The following is a 25834-nucleotide window of genomic DNA, read 5'->3' on the forward strand; positions in this document are numbered from 1 at the left end:
TGTAGACGGAGAGCAGGAGAGAGAGAGAGAGGGGGGAGGAGGAGGAGGAGGAGGAGGAGGAGGAGAGAGGGGGGGGGGGGGGCTAACTGACCTTAAACCTGAATATCCAAAACATGACTAATTAATTTAAAATTAAAAATAAAAACACCCGTTTTGATGTCGCTGCGTTAGTTCAGATGAATTTAAAGGTTGTTGTTTTTTTTTTTTTTTTTTTTATAAATGTCAGTTTAGTGTAAAACACCCGCGTGCCCTCCGGATACTCCTCCAACGGCTGAGCCGTTAAAGCGCGGTGTGTTTCCGGTCGGTGTTATAAATATAGAGCAAAGTGTGTGTGTGTGTGTGTGCAAGATTTAAACCCCAAAATACACTTTTTTTTTTTTTTTTTTTTTTTTCACCGCGCAATTAAAAAAAAAAAAAAGGCAATCGGGAAAATGGAGTCACGCCACCAAAAAAAAAAAATAAATTAAATAAAAAAAATAAATTAAAAAAAAAAGCGCGCCCGAAGTGTTATTACCACGGTGACGTGTTTTTTGTTCCAGTTTAACATGGTGTCTATCTGCTCCGGCCTCTGAGCCGCTTCCCCTCCCCCACGCGCGCCACTCCTCCTCCCCCCCCCCCCTCTCTCCTCCTCCTCCCCTCCCCCACGCGCCACTCTTTTTCGCCTGCCCGGTCACACAGCGGTTGATTAATTCTCCTTTCGCCTTGCTCAGTCATTCAGATTTGGAAAGTAAATAACAAGTTGACATCAGTGTGACACATTCCTCCGGTTACCGTACACGCTGCGATACGTGCGCAGCGGCATATTAAGACGGACCTTTATACACACAGCCTATAATTATATATAAGTATATACACTGGGAAAAAAAAAAAAAAAAAGGAGTTAGAGACATAAATCATTGTTAAAATGAGTTTTTTTTTTAATTATTATTTTAATTTATCATTTTATTTTGAAAATAAGACACCTGTAGGGAACAAGAAAAATAACTCTTAACTACACAGTGCCACTTGTTAATTTTGTGTAAATAATACTAGACCATGTAAATACAATGTCGTATATGAAAAAAAAATCTTTAAAATAAAAGGGAAAAATCCTTTGTGAGCAGAAAGATTTTGTTGTTATTGTTTATTTGTATATATGTGTGTATATATATATATATACATATATGTGTGTATATATACAACCAATGTTATAATGATATAATGGGAGCATGTAATGACAAATCCATGAAGAAATATAACTAATAACAAAAATAAAATTACACCTCACCGTAGGAATAGAGCTACCATTAACTAAAAATGAGGCCTTGTCTTTTGTCCTATTTCTGAAAACGTAGGCGTTTTATCAACTGGGGAAGCAGTTCTTATTCTTCAGTTAATATCGTGCGTTTTATTGTGAAATATTTGTATTTATACTCTATGTAATGCTGACTTTGAAAATATACTGTATATGCATTAGGGCTGCGTCACATCGCGGTACTTTATCGTGTAGTGATACGTGACTAGACATCTTAGATTTTGGATTCCATAACATTGTGATACGGCATAATTGTTTTGTCTGTTTGCGGTTTTAAAGGCTGCATTACTGTGCGGTGACGTCATTTTCTAAACTTACCAGACTGTTATTTGCCTTATTATTATTATTATTATTATCCACATTACTGAGAATTATTTATGAGCTAGTATTTATACCTTCTTGGTTGGCAAATAGCATGTGTCACTTATAAATCTATAAAATATGGAAGATCCATCTCAGAGCCTCTACATGACTGTACTCTTAAAAGTCAAGACTGAAAAACACACGTATCACAGTAAAACTTGGAAACGCAGCTCAAATATAATTTCCTCTTGGCTACATCAGTGGAGATAAAACACATTTAAAGATGAGATCTTTGAAGTCAACACTCAGCAGCACTGCAAGACAAGTCTCTTTTTTAGAAAGTGACAGGATTATTACACTAAGACTTTCTTTTTTTTTTTTTGAGGAAGTAAAATGTTAACAGCTGATGAAATCTCCCTGTGGGAAAATTATCTCCATTTTACTTCAACCTGAGGTCACAGTTTATCATATAATTATTCTTTTGGGTGTTTTATCTCGACAACTCGCAGGTATATGACTTAACTACTGAGTTTCTGTGTAACGGATAGGAAGAGCTGCCCATGATGGCGTCCAGTTAATCATCACATTTACTGCCCCCACAATCTAGTGAGTAATCACGCACCGTCTTTAGTGCCTTAAGTTTGAGATAGCACCTCAGTTATACCTAAAATACCAAATAATGACAGGTGAAAACAGATTGCTCAGTGTTCCCACAAGAGTTGTTAGTGACCCGCAATTTAAACGATATTTCAACACTTATTTTTCTATTTATCCAACGAAAAGACCAAAACCAGTTTGTCTGTCCCAGGAATCTTTACCCTGCATGAGGCACTCGGCCACAACCCTACATATTACGACTGAAAATATAAATCTTTGAAATGGGAATTACAAAAACAAATCCAGAATAATTATGTCGCTTTCTTCAGACAGCGGATTAATACACATTTGGGGCTAAAACAGATATTTTTAACGCTACGATGACATATGCGGGATTCACATAAAGTAAACTACAGTGCACATGTTTATCGCAACATCACGGCTTGTCGATGTGCTTTTAATATTTTAACAACAACGAGGGTATATATGGCTCAGAAGAATACAACACTGGCATGAAAACAGTGTGGTTGGTTTGGTCTTTTTATATGGGATATAAGCATCAGCAAAAGGATTCACTGGAAGAGATATCAAGAAATGATTTGAATCACCTTTCAACAAAAGAACGAATATTTTAGCTTCCTTGAAATGCTATGTAAAACAGGGTTTCATTTAATAGTGTAGTGTTTTTATTCCAGTGCTCTGTAAAATCATATTTTTCTCATTGTCTCAGGTGGAAGACAAAAACCGATATGGAATTTGAAAAATGAAGCCTCTGCAGCGAAGTGACAGTTTTATAGCTTTGTTTTTCTTTGTTTTTGTTTTTTTTTTCTTCATAAACGTGTCCCGAACAACAAGCCCGTATTATACATCAGCTGAACTGAATTCACCGTCACTCAAGAACCAGACCCAGAGAGATGCAGGAATTTCTTCACTTAATACAGCTGCTCCACCTCCATCTCTCCCCCCTCCATCCCCACTGGAAAAAAAAAATAATAAAATAAATTCCCCTTTTGTCTAGAAAACAACCACCCATTGCGACTTTAGGACTTCTGATCCTCATACCAACCCTGTCACACTCTGCTGCGAACTGCCCGAGGTCACAGTCCCATGAAGCTGGAAGGACAGCATCGTCTGCAAATAGTAGAGCGGCACTGAAAATGCTCAAAAATTGCCCTGCAGCTTTGCAGTCAGTATCTCCCCCTCCACCCCCTCCCCACCCACCCCACTCCACATTTACCGTAATTTATTAAAATAACCAAAATAATGCCGCTTTAAGTGTGCAGGCCTTATCCTGCTGTTAGCCAGTGGAAAGATCCATATCTCTCCCTACTCATGCGTATATTAACTATATTCAGGTAATCCTAATAAAAACAGATTTTCATTTTCTTCCTGTTAAATCAGCCTGTGCCATTTTAAAAAAAAAACAAAAAAAACAAGCCTTAACATGTGCAATGTGAGCCTCGACTTCATGCTCTCTGCATGGATGCTCCACAGACTCCTGAAATCCCTCCGCATGGCCTTTCCTCTGCACTCCCTTTGCGCTTCTATTACACGGTGTACGGTACGAGCGTTTCCTGCCATAGAGCCGAGGCCTGACCTCCTAACAAAGAACAGGTTCAATCTGCCTCCCCTCCTTCTCCTCCCTCTCCTCCCTCCCCTCTCTCTCTCTCCCCCCCCCCCAACCCGGGGAAGCTGATGAGGGTCACATGACCTTTCTAGACAGCACCGAGGAGCAGTGGTAATATGTACGGGTGGGGGAAGGGCGCTTTGCGACTCTTGTTGTGTCGTTATTAGGTTGGAGAAGCGTGGGGAAAGCTCAGTCTGCAGCAGGGTGGAGGAGGGTGGAGGAGGGAGGGGATATTCAGCCTGATATATATTTCTCATTGTGTCCGTTGACATATTGGATTTAGCTCCATATAAAAAAAAAAATTAAAAAAAACCCAACAACCCTGCTGCTGCTTTATTTACAATGAGAATGAGAGTTGCGTGGGCCAGACTGGAGGAAAAGGCATCCCTAGTTATGCTTTCTGTGCATGCAAATACACAAGAGACAAAAACAAAACAAGGCTTGTGTATGTGAGTGCACTGTACTGCACCTCCCCCACTGTCCTCCTCCTCCTCCCTCCTCCTCCTCCTCCTCCCCTTCTGCAAACCATCTCTTCTAACAGCCAAGAGAGGCAGAAAGGCTTTTTTTTTTTTTTTTTTTTTCTGTGGCGAGCTGTTATGTCATAAGCCCACAGACCTATTTTTTTTTTCTCCAGACAAAGCAAACTACAGGAAGAAACATCTCTATTTTTAGCTGCAGATGTTTGTTTGGTTCCACGTCAACAAAGAGAAGTTGACAAAAGAGGACTTATAAACTTATCTTTCTTTGGTTTTTAAAAAAAAACAAAAACAACATTTGTGTTTCTTTGGCATTCCCACACCACACCACACCACACCACACCACGCCGCCAAATTCATTCAAATCCCTTTTGACCGGGATGGCGGGAAAGCAGCAGGACAGATGTCAGAGACTTCAAGGGGTCGAGGACGAAGGTCAAAGGTTGGCGACCCGGGCAACCACCAGACTCGCCTTTCCTTTTCCTTCCCCCCTCCGGCACAATGGCAGTCAATGACTTTACAATGCTTTCTTCCTACAGTGACATTTAAATGTCTTAAGAATTCCCTCTTAAGCTCCGGATACCTCCGGCGAAGAGAGAATATTATTTTGCATCTTACTCGTAATGCAGTTTTTTTTTTTTTTTTTTTTTTGCCTTTCAGCTACGGCACGGTTTCAAATCTAACCGAGGCGTTGTGGGTCCTTAACAAAACGCTTAAGAACATTAAAAAAAAAAAAGTGCTCATTTCTACGCTGTTGGAAATATGCTTTTTTTAAAAAAATTTATTTTATTATTTTTATTTCTTATTAGTGAAAAAGTTAGGTGACACTCAAGTTAGCGTAGTGTAACGCTGGAAACAGCCCACCTGGCTCAGTGCAGATAAGAAAACAAATTCCTCCTACCGGCGTACCTGGACCTCGGTAATTAACATCTCATTTGTTTAATTCACAATAAAGTGAAGTGCAAAGATTTACAGTTTCTTGTCAAGGGGACGAGTCACTTCCTTAGATCCTCTGCCGGTTGCCTAGCAACTGCTCACAGCCAAGAAAATTGGCCAAAATGGCAAATTGTGCTATATATATATATTTTGATTATTGTCGCAATATAAATAAACAAACACTATAATATCTAAGATTATTTATTTGTGAGTTTTTTTTGTTTTTTTGTCTCATTTCCAAGGTTCACGCGTCGCTGAAGCTGACGGCCTTCTGACCCGAGGGATATACACGTTCTCCTGTAATCCTCTACAACAAAGCAAACTATACATAAGCACAATGTAAAATGTGAGAATGCTTATGCACGTCTCATTGTCGACCAGACTGGTGATTGCAGCGAACTGTTAAACGGTAAGTTTAAACAACAATTCTGTGATTTCTTTTGCTGATTTCTTTGACCTGAGAGTTTAGCCGGCCTAAAATTGAATTTGAAAGCCGTATTAACCCGGGAGCGTTTAAAAACCCTCCTGTTGTCCGAGTCCTTCCAGGAGCACTGTATTTGTTAGCTCAGAAACTTGAATGGGCATTAATTTGGTTTTTTTTTTTAAGGCACGATGGGATTCGTAGTTATCACACACATCCTGATATAAGTTAGTCATGTGGGGGGGGGATGTTAAGCACCTCGTGACTCAGATTGCATCACCATTTGTCAACATTTCCTAACCTAATTAGGTTATAAAACTTTGATAAATCCTACTTCGCTGTGTATAAAAAAAAACAACAACATTAAATTGTGATCTTGTACATGCTTGTGTGTGACAGATACAGAGGAAGAGACATTTGTCTTCTGTTTTCCTTCATATCTGATAACTGTTTGCTTCAGACAGGAGAATAAAACAATAGAATAAAAATATTGTGAGAGAGAGAGGAGGGTGTCTCAAAGCATTGAACTGAACCTTTTGAAATTTATCTGAGGCGACAGCGCCATCTAGTGGTGTACAACAGGTACAACACCCTTTCCATAAACACTGAGCTGTTCCTCATTTAGATAACATGGGTTTAAATCAGCACTATTTCATGACTGTGTCCTCCATGCGTCCTCTTGGACGATTTATGGTATCCAGCCTAAAAATAAACACCAGTCCTTTTTGGTGCAGCCATTATCATCCAACCTGCTAACAACCACAGAGGGATACTCAGCTGTCAGTCAACCGTTGCTGTCTAAACTGAGACCAAAATGTAACTTTAGCTCTGAGTGGGTGGTTTCTTTGTGAATAACAGCTTGTGCTGGACTATCTTTCCCCCCCTTGATTTCACAACGCTGCATTGTTTTGGGATGTGGGGAAAGAGGGAAAATGTTTCATGCAGGCTTTTATTCAGAAGTCCCACCACTGCAAGTAGGTTTTTCCAACCAAGACAAATATTTTCTCAAGGGATGTTAGAAATTCTTGTGAACACACCAATGAATAGACTTGAAATTATGAATAGACAAAAGGGAGACTGTACAGCTGAAGGTTTATCAGTCAGACAGCCTATTTAGAGAAAAATACATTTTCCACATCATATGTTTTATTAGTTTAAAAAAAAAATAACTACCCACTCGTAATTCATCTGAAAGAAAGAATAAGAGTGTACAGAGATACAGAGTCAAAGCATCCTAATCATTAAGCATAATGTAAATCAATATCTCTCATCTGCAAGAGATACACACAACTGGTTTGTTAAAAAAAAACACATCATGTCAATACTTGGCAAAAAAAAAAAAAAATCTGTCAATCAAATTAAATACTGAACATGCTTTCAATGCAAATTAACTCGACATGACAAGAATATGTCAGACTATGAATTAATTTGATGTGTGATGGTGAGACTGTCTCGCTATAACGTGTTATTTGACTTGTTAAAATAAAATTAAAGAGGGATCAATAAAACAAACAAAGTGTTAAAATAGATTTTTAAATAGATTTGTTCTCCGCTGCATCAAAAATAACGATCGCCTTGCTTCATTTGATTTGTGATGAAAGGTGTTTAATCAACTGCTTTGTGAGTTTTGTCTGTGTGTTTGCTGCCTCCACCAGCTGGATGGTACTGTAGATGATATCTCTTGTGATGATGTCAGTTGATATATATTGCTTTTTCCATTAGTGTTGGCTGCTGATTCCCCTGAAGTTGTCTTCTCAGCATCCGTATCAGTTAGAAATTTGATTTGTATTGATTTATAGCCGTGCAGATTAATCGGTGATGCCGCTAACTATTTGAAGAATTGTAGACTTTTGACTTTTTGGCTGTCATTACACGTCGAGTCTTTTCCATATCAACAAAGCTTTTATACGATGCGGAAAGATTCGCTGTTTAATTGATAAATACACAGTCAAAACTGATTTAAATGGAGGGAAACATCTAAAGCTTTACTGCAACTCCTGCTTCATGTTCCAATACGACCTTAATCTGAACTAATCTCTTGCTTGTGTTCACAACTGAATCCGGTGGTCTCCTCTGATCAGAGTGCCCCCCCCCCCCCCCAAAAAAAAAAAAAAAAAAATCAAAGGCGTGAACTGTAGAGTCCACCTGCACCTTAAACCATCAAAGATGCACAAGTGTTTTTGATCGTGGTGCCCCTTCTTTGTGAGGAGCATGCGGGCTGAAAACTGATCCTGCCCTGTTATCTTTTGAGATGCTTTTTGTGAGGTCACGTGACAGAAGCCCCCCCCTTTCAGTATTTTCTTTCAGCTTTGGGACTGCAGCCGGTCCCTCGCCACACCAGCATATCCTGTCATCTGTCAGAATAATATCTAAAGAGAGCGCAAAGAGGCCAAAGTGTCACCGAGGGTTTTCTCGAACAAAAAGCCCCACAGAAAGAAGAGTAAGCATGACAACTGGGTGTGATCCCCAAAAATATTCCATTAATTCCTGGTTGGGACCCAACCTGGGGATATTGATTGGCTCTTCAGCGCTGATAATGTTGATGTTATTTTGGGAGAAAGGACAGAACAGGGCTGAAGGCTCGAGTGTAAGGATGATAAAAGTCTTTCATTAAAGGCAGTGGTAAGATTGATGGGGTGAATTTAAAGGGGGGTGGGGGGTTGGAGCTTTTTCTTTAAGTGAAGATTCAGGAAACTGGTTTGAATTCAACCATATGTTGTCGTCTGTAACTTTTACCCTCTAAACCAAAAATGATTCGCACCTTGCAGGAAAGAAAAACAAACAAAAAAAACCTGCAAATCGAATGGTAAATACGTTTTATTGACTCATGAGCCATTGTATCCACATTCAGGTCTATTTGTAGAGGTAAACACACGTTGCTAATGGAGATTCATTGTAAATATAGCTGTGTGAATTAATGCTGCGATAGGAATTGGAGATGATATCCAGTGAGACAACCGTGCCCTCTTTAGACAGCTTTATAGTCTCAAGTTCCCGGTTGGAAGATGCTTTTCCCAGTCAATGAAAACATGGCGTCGGAGAGATACGTGTCCCACAGGCTGCAGGAGACATCAGGACCGCACACAGACAGTGTGTTTCCTTCACTGCACACTATAAAATCCCCCTCACCACACATGGCTGTAATAAGCCAACAAATTAAGTCATTATACTGTTTTTTAAGGTACACAGACATCCGTGTTTAAATATTTTAAGAGTAGCAAGGGATCTCTCACCCCAAGTTCCATTGTATGTCTGAGACCACCAGGGAAATGAACGCACATCCATCTTATCATTAGAGAGCTGTGAGATGATTTGTATGCTATGATTTTCACAACAGAGCAACAGGCCAGTGCTTACAATGTTGTGGTCTGCTGACTCTCACAGGATGTTGGGCTTTTTTATCAATGACAAAAAGGAATGTGTGTCAATTATTTATTTATTTTTGTTTGATTTCATGATTCCCATTGCCGTTAAGGCAGTGTGTGTGTGTGTTTTTTTGGATGTGTTTATAAGGAAATAAAAATGACCCTTTCAGGGGAGAGACATTGGTCCAACTATTTGGCATAATTGGCCCAAGGAGGGATGAGCCAGTTGAGCCAAATCTAATGATGGTGTGCGAGAGTGGGTTCACTCCCACTCTGCATACAGTTTAAGAGCAACACCTATAAAACTTCATTATGCTGCTGCTGTAATGGGGTTCAGGAAAGTACTCCAGGAGCTGACAAAAGCAGGAGTGTCTTGTAAACCCTTGAGGGAACTTTCTAATTAAATACTCACTCCTTAACTCCCATAAAGAGCAAGGATTTCAAGCTTTTCCTACATGTCACATTTTCTCCGTACCTTGGGCGATGAAATGATGCCAGAAGTTGGGAGTCCATCTTGAGGAATTTAGTCAGGATGGTTTTTAATAGTTTTCCATGTAGAATTGTTTTTCCAAGCTACTGTGAAACTGGGAGTGGGGTCGGGCGGGGGGTGAGGGGGGTGGGGGTGAAGGGAAAGGGCTTCCCTGAGATGTTGGCAAGCGTCTCCAAGCCCATATGTGAGGGTTTGATATAGAAAACCCGTCTACACGCAACATTTCCAAGGAGTTGTATCATCAGATGGTAGGAGGTTTAATTCCTCCGCGTACATTTACGTAGACACGTGTGTACCCAGCTTTCCTTTCTACATAATGTTTGGCTATATTGTGTTTTTCATTTTTTTTAACAAATTTTTTATTTGTACATCGGCAAAAATGATTTTATAAATGAACTTGAAGGAAGCAAATAAATTAAAACACAAAACCTGCATTTTTATGTTTCCTAAAGAATTCTTCCAGTAAAATAGGACTGTTACTACATGACTTACCTTTAGCTAAAGAAAATTGTGCAACTAACATTTGTATATAAGGAGCACACCATCCATTTTACACATAAAGTTCAAAGTTTGCTTGACACCGGGAGTGAGCCTGTGAAACCACTGATATGTCTCCTTAAAGTTGGAAGAAAATTATCCCGGTGATCAAAGTCATCTCAGCTTGGCTTTGAGGTTTTAAATTCATAAAAGAAAATGACAATCAGGAGATGGTGAATTTTTAAATGCGGGAGTGTCTAAAGAATGTCAAATGATGGTATAGGGTTGTATCATGGAGAATATAGGCTTCCTATTGTGGCCTGTTCAGTTTTGAATATTCTTCTTTAAATGAGCCTCTTCTCAGACCCCCCGTATTTAGACTATCTGGGTAAAAATATAAATCATTGCAGACGACTTTGCGAGGCCGGTCCTCCAGATAGAGAAGAGAATCGTGATTATATGTATGTATGGACTACAGATATAGGCGCACACCAATCTGAGAATAGAAACTGATGGTACTTGTGTACTGGAAGGTGCTGGATTGTGAATTGTGTAGATTAAAATACAACAATTTGTTTCTATCTTTACTATCTATTCTCAGTTATGATCGTAGACCATCATTTCCATTCAGAGGTGGGGTGGGGGGGGGGGGCTGCTCACTGACCAAACCAGCCTGTGCTTTGAATGGTGTGCAGGACTGTGCAGCAGCCTACCTGCTCCGACGCTCCTCGTGAGCCCGTCAGTCACCGCGGGATCCTCCAATCGCAGCGCACGTGCGCCCGTGACTCCTCCCCGGTGTATAATTGAAGTTTCTTTAGTTTCTTCCGCGGAGCCTGCACGCAGTGTTGTCCGATCCGCGCAGGGATTAAATACACAACTGCGGGACAATGTTTTCCAGGAGCCTGAGCCTGTGCGTGACCCTGTGTTTGTGGATTACAGCTCTAACGAGCCCGGGGAGCGCGTCCGCGAGGAAGCAGGACGACTCTTTCTTCACTGCCAGTATTTATCGAGCGAGATGCGCCTCGAGATGCCTCAGCCTGCACATCACTCGCATCTCTGCTTTCTTCAAGCACTCCCAGGTACGAGCGTGTGGTCACTGAAACTCCCGGCAAAATGTTGAAATCCAGCAATCCGATGTTTTATTTCAGAAATGAAAACGTGCCGGTCGATGATGCCCTCCTCACAAGTCAAACCTGGTTCTCTTGAGCCCATTGTGAAAAGACAGGAGCAGGTCACCGACGCTGCCGTGCGCTTCATTAGTTTGACTCTCTCTTGTCAGTCATGATCCCCTGACAGGGAAGTTGGACCGTTGTGAACGGAAGGTGACACCAAAATAGAAGCAGCAGCAGCTTCAGATATGCATCAATGTAATAGTTGGAGTTGTTTGCAAAGTTACCACATCGCATGTATGTGCAAAGACTTCCACGTCAATCCAGCCTAATGAACACATCGCAGTGTTTTTGGAGAGGGATGATGAATGCCCCTCAGTGGAGCCAGTTTCCATTCATGACTTGCTAATTACTGGAAAATGAGATACCGCTTCTTTCAATGCAAATGTGGTGGGTGCTGTTACTTTATATAGTGAGGGCAACTTTTCTCTCGCCTCGTATATAGTGAGAATTTCACACTGGTGTCCCCCACCAAGCGTGATGTGATGCAGCCCTTGTTTTGAAGCTGCTGTAAATGAGCTGTATGCTTTGGGTGATTTGCTTGTGTGGTGTCAGAAGTTGTTTTTCACCCTCCACCGGACACACTGTTCTCTCCCGGGACTCCCAGAGAAAAGAGCTGGTCACTGATTCTTCTCCCCTCTGTTCCTTTTCACCAGCTACCTATCCCCTCTATGCTCACTTCATTTGCATTTGCAAGGCTTGTCTTTTTCTCAAGGTGCATTAATGAATCCCTAATTGTCAGGAAGCATTGTGGAGCAAGGTAAATGTGTAAGTAGGTCTAATGAATTAGCAGCGCATGCCGTTTGTTTTGTTCCTAATTAATGTTACTTTAAAAGCACTTATTGATCTGGTGTAATTCTTAATGCAGGTCCATGGGGCGCAGACCTACCGTGGTTAATTCTAGCAATTTTTATTAAGGGATAATATACAACTGGGCTGAAGGACGAAATGCACTAAATTTCCCGTTAGTGCATCCAGAAGAAAGATTGAAAACAGTGTTTCTTGAAGCACAACTTGGCAAGTTGTGTCAGGGATTTGTTTTGAGAGGGTTCCAAGAGTGTACTGCTGCTGGAGGTTGCAAAGTTTGGGAATTAAATTAGTCACCAGCTAAGAAGTCAAGTCTCACCTCTAATGAACAGCTAATAGTCAATATAATTGACTGCAGAGCCTTGGAGTCTGAGGCACTCCTCAGTGAGGGGAAATGAGAGGGAGGTATTTGTGTAAAGAGAGAGGCATTTTTGTGGGTAAGTGATAAGCAAGGTTGCTCAAGCGAGTTTGTGGGTCTAAGAATAGACAGCAATTGTTGATAATCTGCAAGGACTGTCTTATGCACTGTTCTCAACAGCCCTTTCATGTGCGAATGGGGGGTCTGGTCAGCTGCAAAAACATATGGCTCCTCCCTCCCTCCCTCCCTGCCTGCCTCCCTGCCTCCCCTCTACCCGCCTGCCCTCTACCCCCTGGCCCTGCCAATAAATGCCAGCATCACACCTCATAGGCATGAACAGGATACGCACCGGGCTACCGACGCCGATCCGCCGAGGTCACCTTCCTGCTAAATGCTGGAGCCCAATTGTGCTAAATGTGATAAGCTCTAATGTAATGTTGCAACAACAGTGGATCATGCTCAGTCAGCACAACCCACAGGTGGATCCGCTTCCCCTGCCAGATCTTATTACAGCAACGGGTCGACAGGCAGCTCGGAGCTCCACTTCAATGATTGAGACGACAGACCTCTTAATTTAACTCGGACATCCTTCAGGAGTCATGCAATACTCGATAGGAAAACCAAGACACACAACACTTTCCATTTTAATGGAAATGAAATGCCTCGGCTGCATGTCAAAGCGCTGACTTTTGCCTACTGTTTCTTAATATTTTACTATGTCTACTCGATATCTAGCAATCTACACGGGCTGCTTATTTTGGTTATGGTACAAGAAACAGTTTGTCTTCTTGACACATTTTGCCGCTGAAATTTAAACCCTTTTTCATTTTAGCTTTAATTTGCTCACACTGTGAATACTGGAATGATTCTTGGGAGAATTTAGATGTTATTACAGATGTTGTGGACACCCACGTGTCTGTTCGTCTTGAGTGGCTGAATCAGAATACAAATCGGGGACTTTGTTTTAATCGCCGTGGCTCTAAATTAGTGTGAAATGGAAACAAGCTCCGAGTTGCGGAGTTAGGAAACCCATGGGTAGTCCATTGGTTGTCACATTTATAGCAACTGCAGATTTATAGACGTAATAGTATTTCCAAATACAGATATATCTACATTTTACTCCACTTTTGGGGAACTTGTCACCCCAGTACAATAGACAGAGGGGAACACCCAACTGTAAATATTAGCCTCGGACACTTTAAAATATTAAGAGCGAGCTGGGAGCCCCGCGCAATAATGTATTCTGAAAGCATCAGCCTTGTAGTCGATTATTTATGTGGGGACCTGTGAAGCCAAAAACAAGGTGTGTCCATGAGGTCTTGTTATTACATTCAAAGCAATAAAAATCTACCATTTTAAATTCAGTCATTCAGCTCTAATGTGCTGCGTAGTAAAGTCTAAGCATCTTGCTTGAGAGATTTGTGTTTAAAGTGAAGGGAAGAAAAAACATCGGAAAGTAGTTTTTCCGTGTCCCCTTGTTTTTCCCTTTGATATTAAATAACCTGCGGTGGAATCAAACTTCAGCCAGTGCTCGTCTCATGTGTGGAGTTTTTCATTAGTGAAGACAGCGGATGAATGGGGGTCTATGTAGCTTGGCCTCACCTCTCTGCAAATGCTTTTAAACCATGACAGTCCTGTGTGTAAATCTCAGCCCCCAGTGCTGCAACACCCTGAGCTACCTCATTTGACAAATAGACTTCATTCCTAAGTGGAGACAACTTTAACGCCAGTGTTGTTTAAAATTTCTGAAACACCCTTTTATGTTAACATTGGATGTGCACTGAACACATTAGCTCACTTTCAGAGCGCCTGTCAAATAATTCATTTAAAGTGAATAATTGATGGCTAGAATGACCACAGCCCTCACACCCACTCAAGTCAAAGCCTAAATCTTGAGGCCCTTTATTTTAGAGCTGCATATGTGCCTTCAAGGAGAAGTTATTTTGGTGTTGCCTGAGGACCCCGGAGCTGTCAAAGGACAGACAGAGACACCAGTCTGTCCTTTGAAGTCCTGTCTCCTGTTAACTTGGCCATAAATGCACAAGGTCCCACAGACCAGCATTGTGTTCCACTAGTTCAATGCCGGAAGAGGCCAGATTAAATGCAGTTTGAAAACAAGTCATCAAAGTGACTTGAGATCCGTCTAATCCAAATCAGAGGCCCATAGGAAACAAAGATTTCCATTTTCAAAAGGTAGAAAGGTATCCTCAAAGATAAAAGGGGTTTTGTCCATGTTCCTCTCAGTTGTCTAGACAATACAACACACCCATGGCCACCTGCTCCGACTTCTCAGCTGACAACAGCCGTAATGTAGCTCTGTGGTAAATGCCTTGTTTACATGACTCCTCCAGTCACTCCACCGTCAGCAGCAAAGCGGAGTTCACCTTAGCCACACATTCGTAGACCGCTGTCTGGCTTCCGCTCCTCGACCCCAGTCGCACAGGAAGATATCTGGAAAGAATTCATTCAGCGGAGTCCTTGACAGTCCTCAGCACTGCATAATGTTCAGAGGAATGTCATAGTGAGTCAGAGGGATGAAGTCCTGACCTATAATTATTCCCCCGTTGGTCCCTGAAATGGTGGGGTCAGGCCTGGACAGCTGGGGCAACATCCTGCTGAGCTTCTCTGCTACGGGGATGCTGTCACACAGCAAAATTAGCTCCTCTGTGGATCTGGCCCTGTCCCCATTGATGGATGGGCGAAGGAAGGTGTCAAAAACAGGATTGATGATTTAGGACATGGTCGAGAGTTGTGACAATCTGTATAAATTATCTGAAGGCATTGCCTGCTAGTGTAAATGTCAAAGTTATATTTATGTGGTGCCACCCGTGGGGTTTGGCTCGGTGGGATTGATCATTTTTGAATAATTTAACTTGCCAAACTCTGTAGGGATTTTACTTCTCAGAAAAACGATACACAAAGGTGTAGTAGGTGAAACAAAAGGGCAGAAAACCTGCTGATGCACACTAAACCATCTCAGTCAAATTAGCACTAATTTCTGCTTCATTTGGTAGCAAAATTAAACAACTATTCCAAGTCTCGTCCTTAGTGCTCAGGCCGATATATTTTTCATCCTTATCTGCAGGTTTTTTTTTGTTGAAGAGATTCTCTAAAGACATAACCGTCCAATCATGGATTCCTTTGAAGCCATTTGACCATTATCCTTGACACTGAAAGCACCGCACTTCCTGGTACTGGATGTCAAATTAAACCCTTTAATGATAAGTTCTCTCCCAATGTCTCATGGGAAATTTCTTCTGGATTACATTGTGGGAAAAGGCTTTGAACTTGGCATTGAACTTAAGCAGACCTTTTTGCCTGCAGACCCCTAAAGTTTGGCTTTATTTCACCGCTTCATTACTTTTATAGCGAAGCAGAAGGAACATCCAGAACTCCAGCCAAGATCCACGTCATTGATTGGGACGAATTTCAAACTCTAAACTACAATATTGGCGTCTGATTATTTGTCACGCATTCAGAGGTCTAGAAAAGAAGAGCAAAACAAGTATATAATCAATATTTTTACCGGAATAATTACATGTAATGTGAAAGGTGCGGCTTTTGGCAATGAACCCACCTGATGTTGCAGTTTTCCCTTCGCTTTATGCAAATTTTAAGCTTATTTTAGCTCTTTGTTTTGGATTTAGGGACTACAACTTTATTGTTAAACTTTACTGTCACTATTCTGTCCTGTGTGAATGGGACCCAAAATAAGAGCTAAAACGGAGAGTGATTATTAGACTTCATCATGTGACCAAAAACTCAACTCCAAATGATTTCTACCTTTAATTTTGAAAGTATCGGGGTCAAAGTTGTGTTTAATGTTTTGTTCTGCTGCCTACGAGCGGGCTGAAAATCTGCTTTTTTCCCCCGACTTCAAAGGTTGAAATAAATGTCACGTTTTCTGACACACGGCACATTTAAACCATTTAGTCTCTTTTGTGGTGATCAGCTGGTCATTTCTTCTGAAGCTCTAACCTTGCACTCGCTATCCAAGCACAATTATGTTTGCAGAGAATAACAGCTTAATTCTTCGTCCTTATGGAATACAGGAAATTACCACTTGCACAAGCCATTTACCCCCACCGGTCCTTCGCTTGATAATCCTCTGTATTTACACATTGAGGCTTTATAAATACACAGCACTATTAGGACCAAATGCTGGCCTTGTTGGAGTGCAGAAGGTGGCCCTTCCACAGCAATTAGAGGAAATTGGCAGTATCTGCGGTCTACTCAGAAGTGCTGACATCAGTTCCTGCCTCAGTGACCTCGGGGACATGTGTTGAGAGATCAAACAAATCCTTAGAAAAGCTGAGGTCACCACGCTCTGCTGAAACTGACCAGAGGTTTGCCCCCCCCAGCCTCGGCACGGTGACCCCGCTTTCCTGCCTGGGTCATATGCAATCAGCACGCTAAAGCTCACTCAAAGTCACTCCATCAAATTTCTCTACTGTTGGCATTACTGTTAATCAAAAAGGCAGCGACTTAAGGAAAGCAGCAAGAACATATATCGTGACGAGAGAAAACTTTCATGTTCATTTGATAAATTGTTTGAAATGTTTTTTCAAAAGTATCTGTGATGACTGATGATGTTTTTCCTTCTCTTTTACAGAATAATGGATCATTGGTGTGGTGCCAGAATCACAAGCAGTGCTCCAAGGTAGTGCGGTTTAATTTATTTCCTGAATGAGACGCATGCCATATACATGCCTCATTATCAGAGGATAATACAACAAAGTGTACGAGTCACGACAGGACTAGTTTTGTCATGCCTGCAGGAGTCGTTCACTGTTGACATAGACTACCATGAGGAAAAAAACCCTCTTCTTTTCAGCTTTCCTTTGATTGCTTTGGCTTTCATTGATACTCATTTTCTCTTGTAATTAAAACACAATTAAATGAGATATGAAGCGGTTCGGTGCTTGTAGATTTATAAAAGCAAAACATGATTGTTTATCCTTTCTGTCCATTTGGCATTTCATTTGAATGCATTACGGTGTGCCTCCCGCAGGGCTTGTTTGTGTTTTTTGCCCTGTCCCAAAGAAGGTTGATAGAAAGCGGGTGTTGACAGCTCGTCTGAAAAGACAGCGCTGACATATCCTATCAGACTCTCCTGGAGCTGTTGACAAGCCCCTCAGAGATGTGCTGTATAGACTGTAGACAGGGAACACTATGGAGGGTAAATTAAGAAGGAGGATGCGCAAGCAGAGCCGTGTCCAAGCAGAAATCTCAACAATGCTTTCTGTAGCTGCCAAAGGCTCTCATCTCCTCACACAGATGGTGAAACCAGGATCCAGTGCTGTGAGCCCATTAGGACTCAAAATAGGACGCGTGCAACACACATTCACAGGAGGACAGTTTCATGAAGCTGTGCATCTGTTTTTCCTCTCTTCTGGGTTTTTCTTCATGCTATGAAAATTTGTCAAAAATAACTTATGATATTGTAAAGATAACAAATTACTGTAGATGAAGTCCATACACTGTATGTATTTATCAGCTCTTTTTAAAGTCCGCAGATATTGATGTACTTCTGGAGGAATGCATGGGCTGATTAGCATTTTTGCAAAACGCAGTATTACAATGATGGTGATTGATTGAAAACTCTGAGTGACTGCAGTTATTTATGCTTACTTAACATGGCCTCACATGTGGAATTCATATTAATCACAATCAGTGTCTAGTATCAATTGCTTTGCAAAAATCCCCCTTAGTGTTTGATGTCTAAATTCCTCTTTTGAATTTCAAATTGTTTCCTAAGAAATTTGCATTTGTCTTGGATACAGCCGAGCTATTGTGCCTTCTACTGCATCTGCAAATGTATACGTTATTTCTCCTGTCCTACTTATATAAGTGTTTACGACGTGCTGTTCTACTAAAGTGCTGATTTTTTTGTTGTTGTTTAAACTGTAAAATTAATTATTTGTTGTAAAGTAAAATTGGTTTCATCATTAGATATAATGTGTTAATATAAAAATCTCAATGAAATGCACTTGATGCAACTTGAGTTTTGAAACATTTGTGACAGGCGGTAAAGCTTTGTTTTCACCATGATGTTGTTGAAACTCGTTTCCCTTCCTTTCCACTGTGATAGCCAACATCAGCTCTTGGCACGAGTCATTCCCGAGTCAGTCGGCAGTGTTTTATGTTTGAAAAATGCTTCTGCTGGCTGCGAGTCTTAAGGACAGCACAACGTTTTCTTGATCAACCAGCTGACATTACTGAAACTCTGCGAATGTCCAAAATCTCTTTAATGGACTTCTTGTTCTCACGGCTTTAACAAACATGCCAGTTAGCACTTCTTTATTCTACTTGTAGGCTGTGATTTGAAGTAAACCCATAAAAATAATGATATGCTTGCATTGCCGTGTCACTGCTCGGATGCTCTTCTTCTTTGTCATTCCAGTTTTGAGGGCTCTCCGAATTTAATTAATTTAATTGTATCCTCGGTGTTGGTTTAGGCTTTCAACATGCAGCCCAAGGCATGGCGCTTAAGTTTAATTTGCTGAAAGAAGTCAATATTTTGGTGGCAAACGCCACCACGCTTCGCTTCCTCATCAATGACTTGAGTGCACACTAACGCCCTGTGTGCAGTGTGTCAAAACAAAGCGCTATTGTGGCCGCTCGAACAATCGTACCAAATGGGCTGAAGCTGTACAGTGGCTCCCTGTGAATAGCGCCACAGCCGCTGATTAGCCTCTTCACTTCATGAACAGCACACAGTCAAACAGAGAGACAAAGGCAGCGGCTCCGGGGGGAGTGCGTTAGGGCAGAAGGCCTGTCCACCCAGGAGCTGATGTTAAAGAGCTCCCTGCCCGTGAAGAAATGCGAGGAAGGGCCGCCTAATAGTTCGGACAAAGATGCTGTGACCCCGTCCATCTGTCTGCATTTGAGGAAATCAAAGCCTCCTGTTTCCATTTGTGATGAGAAAGTCATCCCGGTCATCTTGTTATGCGGTGTCCGGAGTCGGCCCTGCACTCAGTGTCCCCATTGTCATGGTAATTAACCCGCTTGCCCTCTCTCCAGAGCAGAGAGAGGTGGCATTTAAAGCGCCGGAGAGTCATTATCATGCCACAACAGTGGACCAGCAGACAAACCCCATTCAGCGGGGAGACGCCAGGAAAGCAGACAGCAGGCATTTCTATGAGCTATTGTCATTGTGTCTCCCTACTGTTACAGCTCCCCACTTGAAAAGTTTGGATGCGTTCCCTAAAAACTTTGAAAAACTCCAGGGAGTTTTCCTTTTTTTTTTTTTTTTTTTTTTTTTTTTTTTGCCACGGCAAAGAAAAGACATTTTGTGTGTGTGTACATGGGAGAGTGTGCAGAAGCAGCCAAGAAGCTTTCCACGTTCAGGGCATAGCTGATATTAGCAAAGTATGCTTTTCCCAGGGGTGTGATCCAGACTCCACATCAAATGCTAGGACTGACTTGAGGCAGTTAAATGCCGGTCCGCAACAAAGAAGTGCGCTTCATTGCTCAAACTTCTCTCAGGGAAGGATGAGAAGAAAGGACATGTGCGTAACGACTGGATAAGTTTGCCAGCGGCGACTCACTGGAAAGTGCCCATCACTTTTAATTCTGGAGAACAAAAAGTGTAATACTTTTCTTGCAAGCACAGCCATTTAAAAGAAAAAAAAGAAAGTATGTACTTTCCCCCTCCACTGAGACTGATATCTCAATGAATTAGATTGAGCTGTGATCAGGCTGATGAGAATTACAGTCTGTCATATAACATCTTTTAGCAGGGAGATGTTGACTTAGCCTTACATTTCTCAATGAACCCGTCGCGGCCTTGCATTTACTTATCAGGCATTTGCAGAGAGAAAAGCTTTAAAACGCGGAGCAGCCTGGTCGCCATATGACGGCACTGCGTCGCGCATGTCTTTCATAGATGTCTCGCATGTCCCAGGTGGCTCTTTTGAGTGCTCTTTCCTATCAATCACACCCTAAGCCGCAAATTCCAGCACAAGAATAAGAAGTGTTTACTCTTTTGGATTACACGCGCCCTCGTCTTCACATCTTGGAAGCTTTGGAGCGGTTTTCTTGAATAACAAACGCTGGAATGCCACTATGTCACATTCAAAAGTGTCTTTCAAAGCCCACTGTCAAACCCCCCCCCTCCCCTACCAACCCACACATTTTCTCACGCCAAGATAAAATAGTCTAAACTTCCCCATCACTTGTTCTTCTTTTGAGACTCAGTTGAACCTATAAAATGTATTCAGAAGCACCACCTTATTTCCCAGTTTGCATTAATCTCAATTAAAAACAAAGAGGAAGAGGTCACTTTCATTTGAAGCTGTGAGAGCGGCGTCTATGCGGTTTACAAGTCTTTTGTGTGGTCATCTGTTCTTTTGGGGTTAGGTAGTATATTTTGAGGTGCACTGAAAAGATGTGATAAAGTGGGCGCTGCTTGGTAGTTTTACAGCTGGTCATGGCTGGAATTGTTAGGTGTTTAGACGGACTTCAAAGCACCTTTTGGTCATGTTGAAGCCAGACATTCATCTCACCTCCCTGTGTTAGTCACATTACCAGCACCAACACCTCAAAGCAAGCTAGGCTAGAAATCAAACTGTCAAGTAAGCTGCATCTGGACTGCCTGCCATCGGTGTCAGCAGGCAGACCTAGCCAGTCTGACTTCATTTATTTTCCGATTTCATATATATGAGAATTGAGTGGTGAATTCGGCGAAGGAGGTGGAGATCATGCAAAGACACGGCTCTGTAGTTTCTCTGAAGCGTCTAGTATTTTATCTAGTTTGAGGCAGTGTGATTGTTAGTGTTGGTGTGTGGGTGGCAGAGGAGTGTGAAGCAGGGCTGGTCAGTCCCAGCAGGAAGGACCTGATCTGGACATGGTTGTTAAGTTTCATTGGTTAACTGGGGTGGGGGGTCGCTTCATTGGCTGCTATCTGTGGAGCTCATTATTCACATGGTGGGTGGCAGTGAATGAAAACCCCCACAGCAACAACAAAAAAAAAACAACCAAAGATGTGGCCACAGGAGAGGAGGCAAAGAGGCTGTGGAAGTGCAGTTTAGACTTCTTCAACACTGAAAGCACAAATCTAATGCTGCTCTTTGCAACACTGTCAGCTCCACGTGAGTGATGAGCACCGCAGGAAATCCTCCACGAAGAAACAAACCCACTATCTCACACCGATCTGTGCATTTTACTGATCCTGCAGAGCACGGGGGGCTTTCAGATAGTTGCCATTTATTTTTTAAGATCATCAACCTTTCTCAGAAATCCTGATTTCCCATGTTCTCCCTGTCAGAAGGGATTTCATTCTCTTGAAGGATTAATGTAATCAAAGCTGCTGTGAAATCCTCTTTTAGCCATAATGATCAGTCCCACTGAGACAATCTGCTGTCAACTAAGTATTTACTCTCCATCTGAGGACGTATTGGCTGAATAATATATATTAAAGTGCACACATCACATTGACTTTGCCATCATTTACTTCCCGAGCTCATGTGTTGAGAGGTGCTGAAGCATGAAATGACTCTGCAGCTTTATTTAAGGCCCTTGTTAGTATTTTGTCACCACACTGATCTTGCCAACAGCCACATTAGTGAAAGGAAAATTAGAATGTAAGAATCTTAAAGCTGATGTTCTCAGTAGATGGAGGGGGGCTTATCAATTTATTCCAGCTCCACTCAAAGCTGCTGCATCCCGCTGATAAATCCCGTAGATTGTGTGTGACAGTTTCAGGACGACGGAAAAGCAGAATGTGTGTCAAAGACTCGGCGATCAACAGCTCTCTTAACCTTTGACTTGAAGATGGTCGAGTAATTTAGATTTCCAGACTGAACATTTAACCGAGATAAAGAAAACACAATTTAGTTTTAGTTTTTCTTTCTACTGCTATACAAATCCAAAAGACATCCTCGTCAACATGCCCAGGTTTGCCCTCTCTTTGTAAAGTTTTTGTTTTGCTTTTTGAATTACACATACAAGGGAATTCATTGTCTACTTCAAACAAACACAGTGCATTATATCACAGTTATTTTGGGCTTCGCATTACTTCTCAACCTGGACGTATTACAATTCAAAGGAAGGAGCTGTTAGTTGAAGCTGGTGAGGGCAAGTAGGATTAGTGAATTTCAAGTGTTTCTGAAACTCAAACAAGTGGAGATAGTGGTGGAATGTGACTGGAGCACGGGATTAGGACGGCTCCCCCCTCCGCTCCCCGGCGTGCTGTGTTTTACATGTTGTTGGCCTACATTGGAACAGAATCTCCGGGTCTGGTCTCATTTGATTTGAGATGAGGGGGCGGATAGAGACAGCTTGAGTGGTCACTGCAGGAACAAGCCAGCAGGGCTGACATCGTCTATCTTGTTTACTATCTCCTCAGTCTGCACTGACTGATGTCGCCTCGACGGAAATTCATTTTTCATCTTCTGCATGGAAAATGCGAGTTCATTATTGTTGCAGTAAATCAAATGTATAGACAGTTTGAATAAATGGCCGTGGTGCTGAGGAAGTGTTTTATCATGCGATCCCGTTTTCAGCTGCCTTTCTATACATCGGTCATCATAACATTATGCGGTGTGATGGTGTGGGAGTGAATTCAGTAAATCATGTGTAGACGTGCCGTGGTTTTCAGATAACAGTGGGAAGGGCTTGGCTTTCCCATGCTATGTCACAGTGAAAGGCCTGCTGGCCTCTTTATCACCCATCTGACCCCACATGATGGATACATCCTGTTGAGTCTAATTGTCATGAAATGTAAACTGAGCCCAGAGGTAGGTGATAACTGAGGCTCCACTTACAGCCACAGTAATTTGGACTCTTGTCACTGCACAATATAACAACTTGAGATGGCAGAAGAGCTGTAAGAGAAGGAGCCCTCACAGGGGAGTGAGGTGTGTGTTTGTGTGTGCGTCTGGGTGAAACTTCAAAGTCATTAAGTATTAAGTGAACTGCTATTGCATTCCACAGCAGACAAAGCACAATTTTGGCTAAGCTGTGTGGGCTTTTTGCTCATAAATAAGGCAGGCACCTCTGATTGTGGGGTGAATGTATAATTCATGCATTGCCCCTCCTGCTCCTCCTCTTTTTCGTCTCACTTTCCGCCTAGCTATTCCTTTTCAGCTCTTTGTTGTCTGCGCCCTCAACTGCATTTAAATTAATAATTAAAGTGATGCTCAAAGAATTTCTGTGACGCCACCTGCTAGGTTACTCACCATCTCCGAGCCTGGCTTGACAAACAAAACGGAAAGTCTTGTAACCTATACATTTCATTTCACCTCACCGGAGCTGGGAAAACGACAGTGTTTTAGTTGGTTGTAAAGATGAAGGAATTAAGACACTGGAAACGCTCACAGCACTTGTCCCTGTCAGGGCAGTAAAACACTTTGAGATTTGGAAAATGTACTTATTTGTGTAAGGGAAATTGGAAGAGGCCTGCGTCAATTTGAATTAATAACGCAGTTATATGACTTAAAATCAGGAAATAATGTTGATAGGTTGCTGTGATAATACAAGTACGAGCAGGCAGCTCGTCTTTCCTCAATCCAGCTGTGCCAAAAGTGATAAACAGATACTGGCATGATAAGGTGTTTTTGCAACTAATACCAAGTTTCCATGATGGTTTGGAAGTACGTTTAGACAGACAGACAGACGGCTGGCCGCTGACATGTTGCTCCACACATAGTTTACCTGGTCTCCACATGGGCATCATTTGAAACACAAGAGGTGCTTCAGCACCAACATACAGTAATTGTTGTATTTCCTGACTATGCAACAATTCTCCGCTGACACTGTGAGCCCTTCGGGTTTCCTGTTAGTTTGCAGAGGATTATGTAATTGCAGAATAGAAAACCAGAGAGAAACTGCTGCAGTATGATTTAGTCTTTTTTCCCCCACTGAAAAAACTGACCAAAACTTTGTAGGAATATTAAAGATGCGCTCCCATTCCTTCTCACAGCTTTTCTGTTGCCTGCAAAACATCAACGCCAACCGATTCAAACCGCTTAAATACAATTACTGAAGGAAACTCTAATTGCTCTTTCCTCTCTATAAAGTTTGTGGCATTATTAAGATAAGCAAGCTCCTGTTTAAAAAGTCATTTCGTATTTATCAGCTCCTGTGAGAGCTCGCTCAGGATAGAGTTGCAATCGTACATCTCAAGTCGGCACACTGTTAATCATTCTGATCTACCTGATCCACCCACTGTCTGCTCAAGACACACACCTGTGCTGATTTACGGCGGTGCTGACATTACATACGCGATATCTCTTGGACTTGACACACTATAAGGTCACGTTAGGTTGAGGAAGTAGTGTGTCTAGACTTCATAACCGCTCACGACGTGAATATCTTCTTCCTGATTTACTCTCAGTATTTTTACAGTCCTTTGAAACCTAATGGCACGTTAGAGACGTATTGGAAAGCCTTACCAGCATATGATTTTACACTCAATCGGATCACAGCTCCAGCGCCCGATGAAATATGTTTCAGCCTGGTTAAACTGTAATGAGAGTCTCAATGAGCCCCTTCTGTAAGACAACTCTAAAGAGTTTAGCCATGCTGCTAATTTATTTGTCTAAAAAACAGATTATGGATTGAAACCACGCTGATTTTTTAATTTATAAGGCAGCTTGAAGGAAAGTTTGTGTCATGAATGAGAAAGAGGGAGGAAACAGGAAAACCATCAAAAGTAATGGTCCTGATTGTGGTTTTACTCTGAGAACTGAGGGTTAGAGAGGGAATGAGTGATGTACAGAAAAACTAAAGTCATGTCCACTGTCATGCAGAGAAATCCAGCCGTCTCTCCGTCTGTTTGCAAAGTGTTCTGTAAAATTAAGTTCCTCTGAACCACCGAAATAATTGAAAAGTCTAAAATCTTTTCTCCCTGTCTTACGTTTAATGTGCCACCACCAGGGTTTGGAAAGAACTTGGTTTAACTGTATAGACTAATGATGGACTGTACTTGGTCTCCACTTCCAAATAGAGCTTAATTAATTAATTGATTAGTCAATTAGTGAATAAACTTAATTTTTAGTGAACTAAATATCTCTGAGTTTGCGTCGCTTTGGTCCAATGAAGCAAACAATCTGAAGACGTGAAAGTAGACTGTGGGAAATAATAACAGGCATTATTCATTTATTTATTTTTTGACAAAAAGATTCATCAAGAAAGTAATATTTACTTAAAAGCTTGTTTTATCTGTCAGAATTGCTAAACACGCTGCAATGGTGTAATCATTGACATCTTTTTATGTTCTGTTATTATGGTTAAGAAATAATTAAGAAGAAGTAATTCAAAAGTCTTTGCACTATTCAAGGCTCAGTGTAATAGTGCACAGACAATTTTGGAGTTAGAGCATTTCAAAAGGGCAGTAAGGGAAACTTGGATCTGAATTTTTAGTACAATAGAGGAGGACATGCATTGTTAAAACATTTCTATTATAAGACGTAAACGGCATTTGGTGAAAAACACTGGGGTATGGTGGTACAGTTGCTTACTCGGCTCCACCCTTGCTCCATTTAAACAAAAAACAAAAAAATGTTTTTTTT

At 41.6% G+C, this 25834-nt stretch overlaps 1 protein-coding gene across 1 annotated transcript in view; it reads left to right on the forward strand.

Annotated features, from left to right (window-relative positions):
- Positions 1–10776: 10776 nt before the first annotated feature.
- LOC138623274 (anosmin-1) overlaps positions 10777–25834 on the forward strand; it is a 40009-nt gene continuing 24951 nt past the window's right edge. The window contains exons 1-2 of the mRNA XM_069702705.1: positions 10777–11065; positions 16933–16980. Coding sequence (XP_069558806.1) covers positions 10874–11065; positions 16933–16980 — 240 coding nt within the window. The 5' untranslated portion in view covers positions 10777–10873. The remainder of the gene's footprint in view (positions 11066–16932; positions 16981–25834) is intronic.

This window comes from Brachyistius frenatus, unplaced genomic scaffold, assembly GCF_029030835.1.
Source record: "Brachyistius frenatus isolate BFR_SWC_R1_liver_20210118 unplaced genomic scaffold, ASM2903083v1 Contig_42, whole genome shotgun sequence".
NCBI classification, from domain to species: domain Eukaryota; kingdom Metazoa; phylum Chordata; class Actinopteri; family Embiotocidae; genus Brachyistius; species Brachyistius frenatus.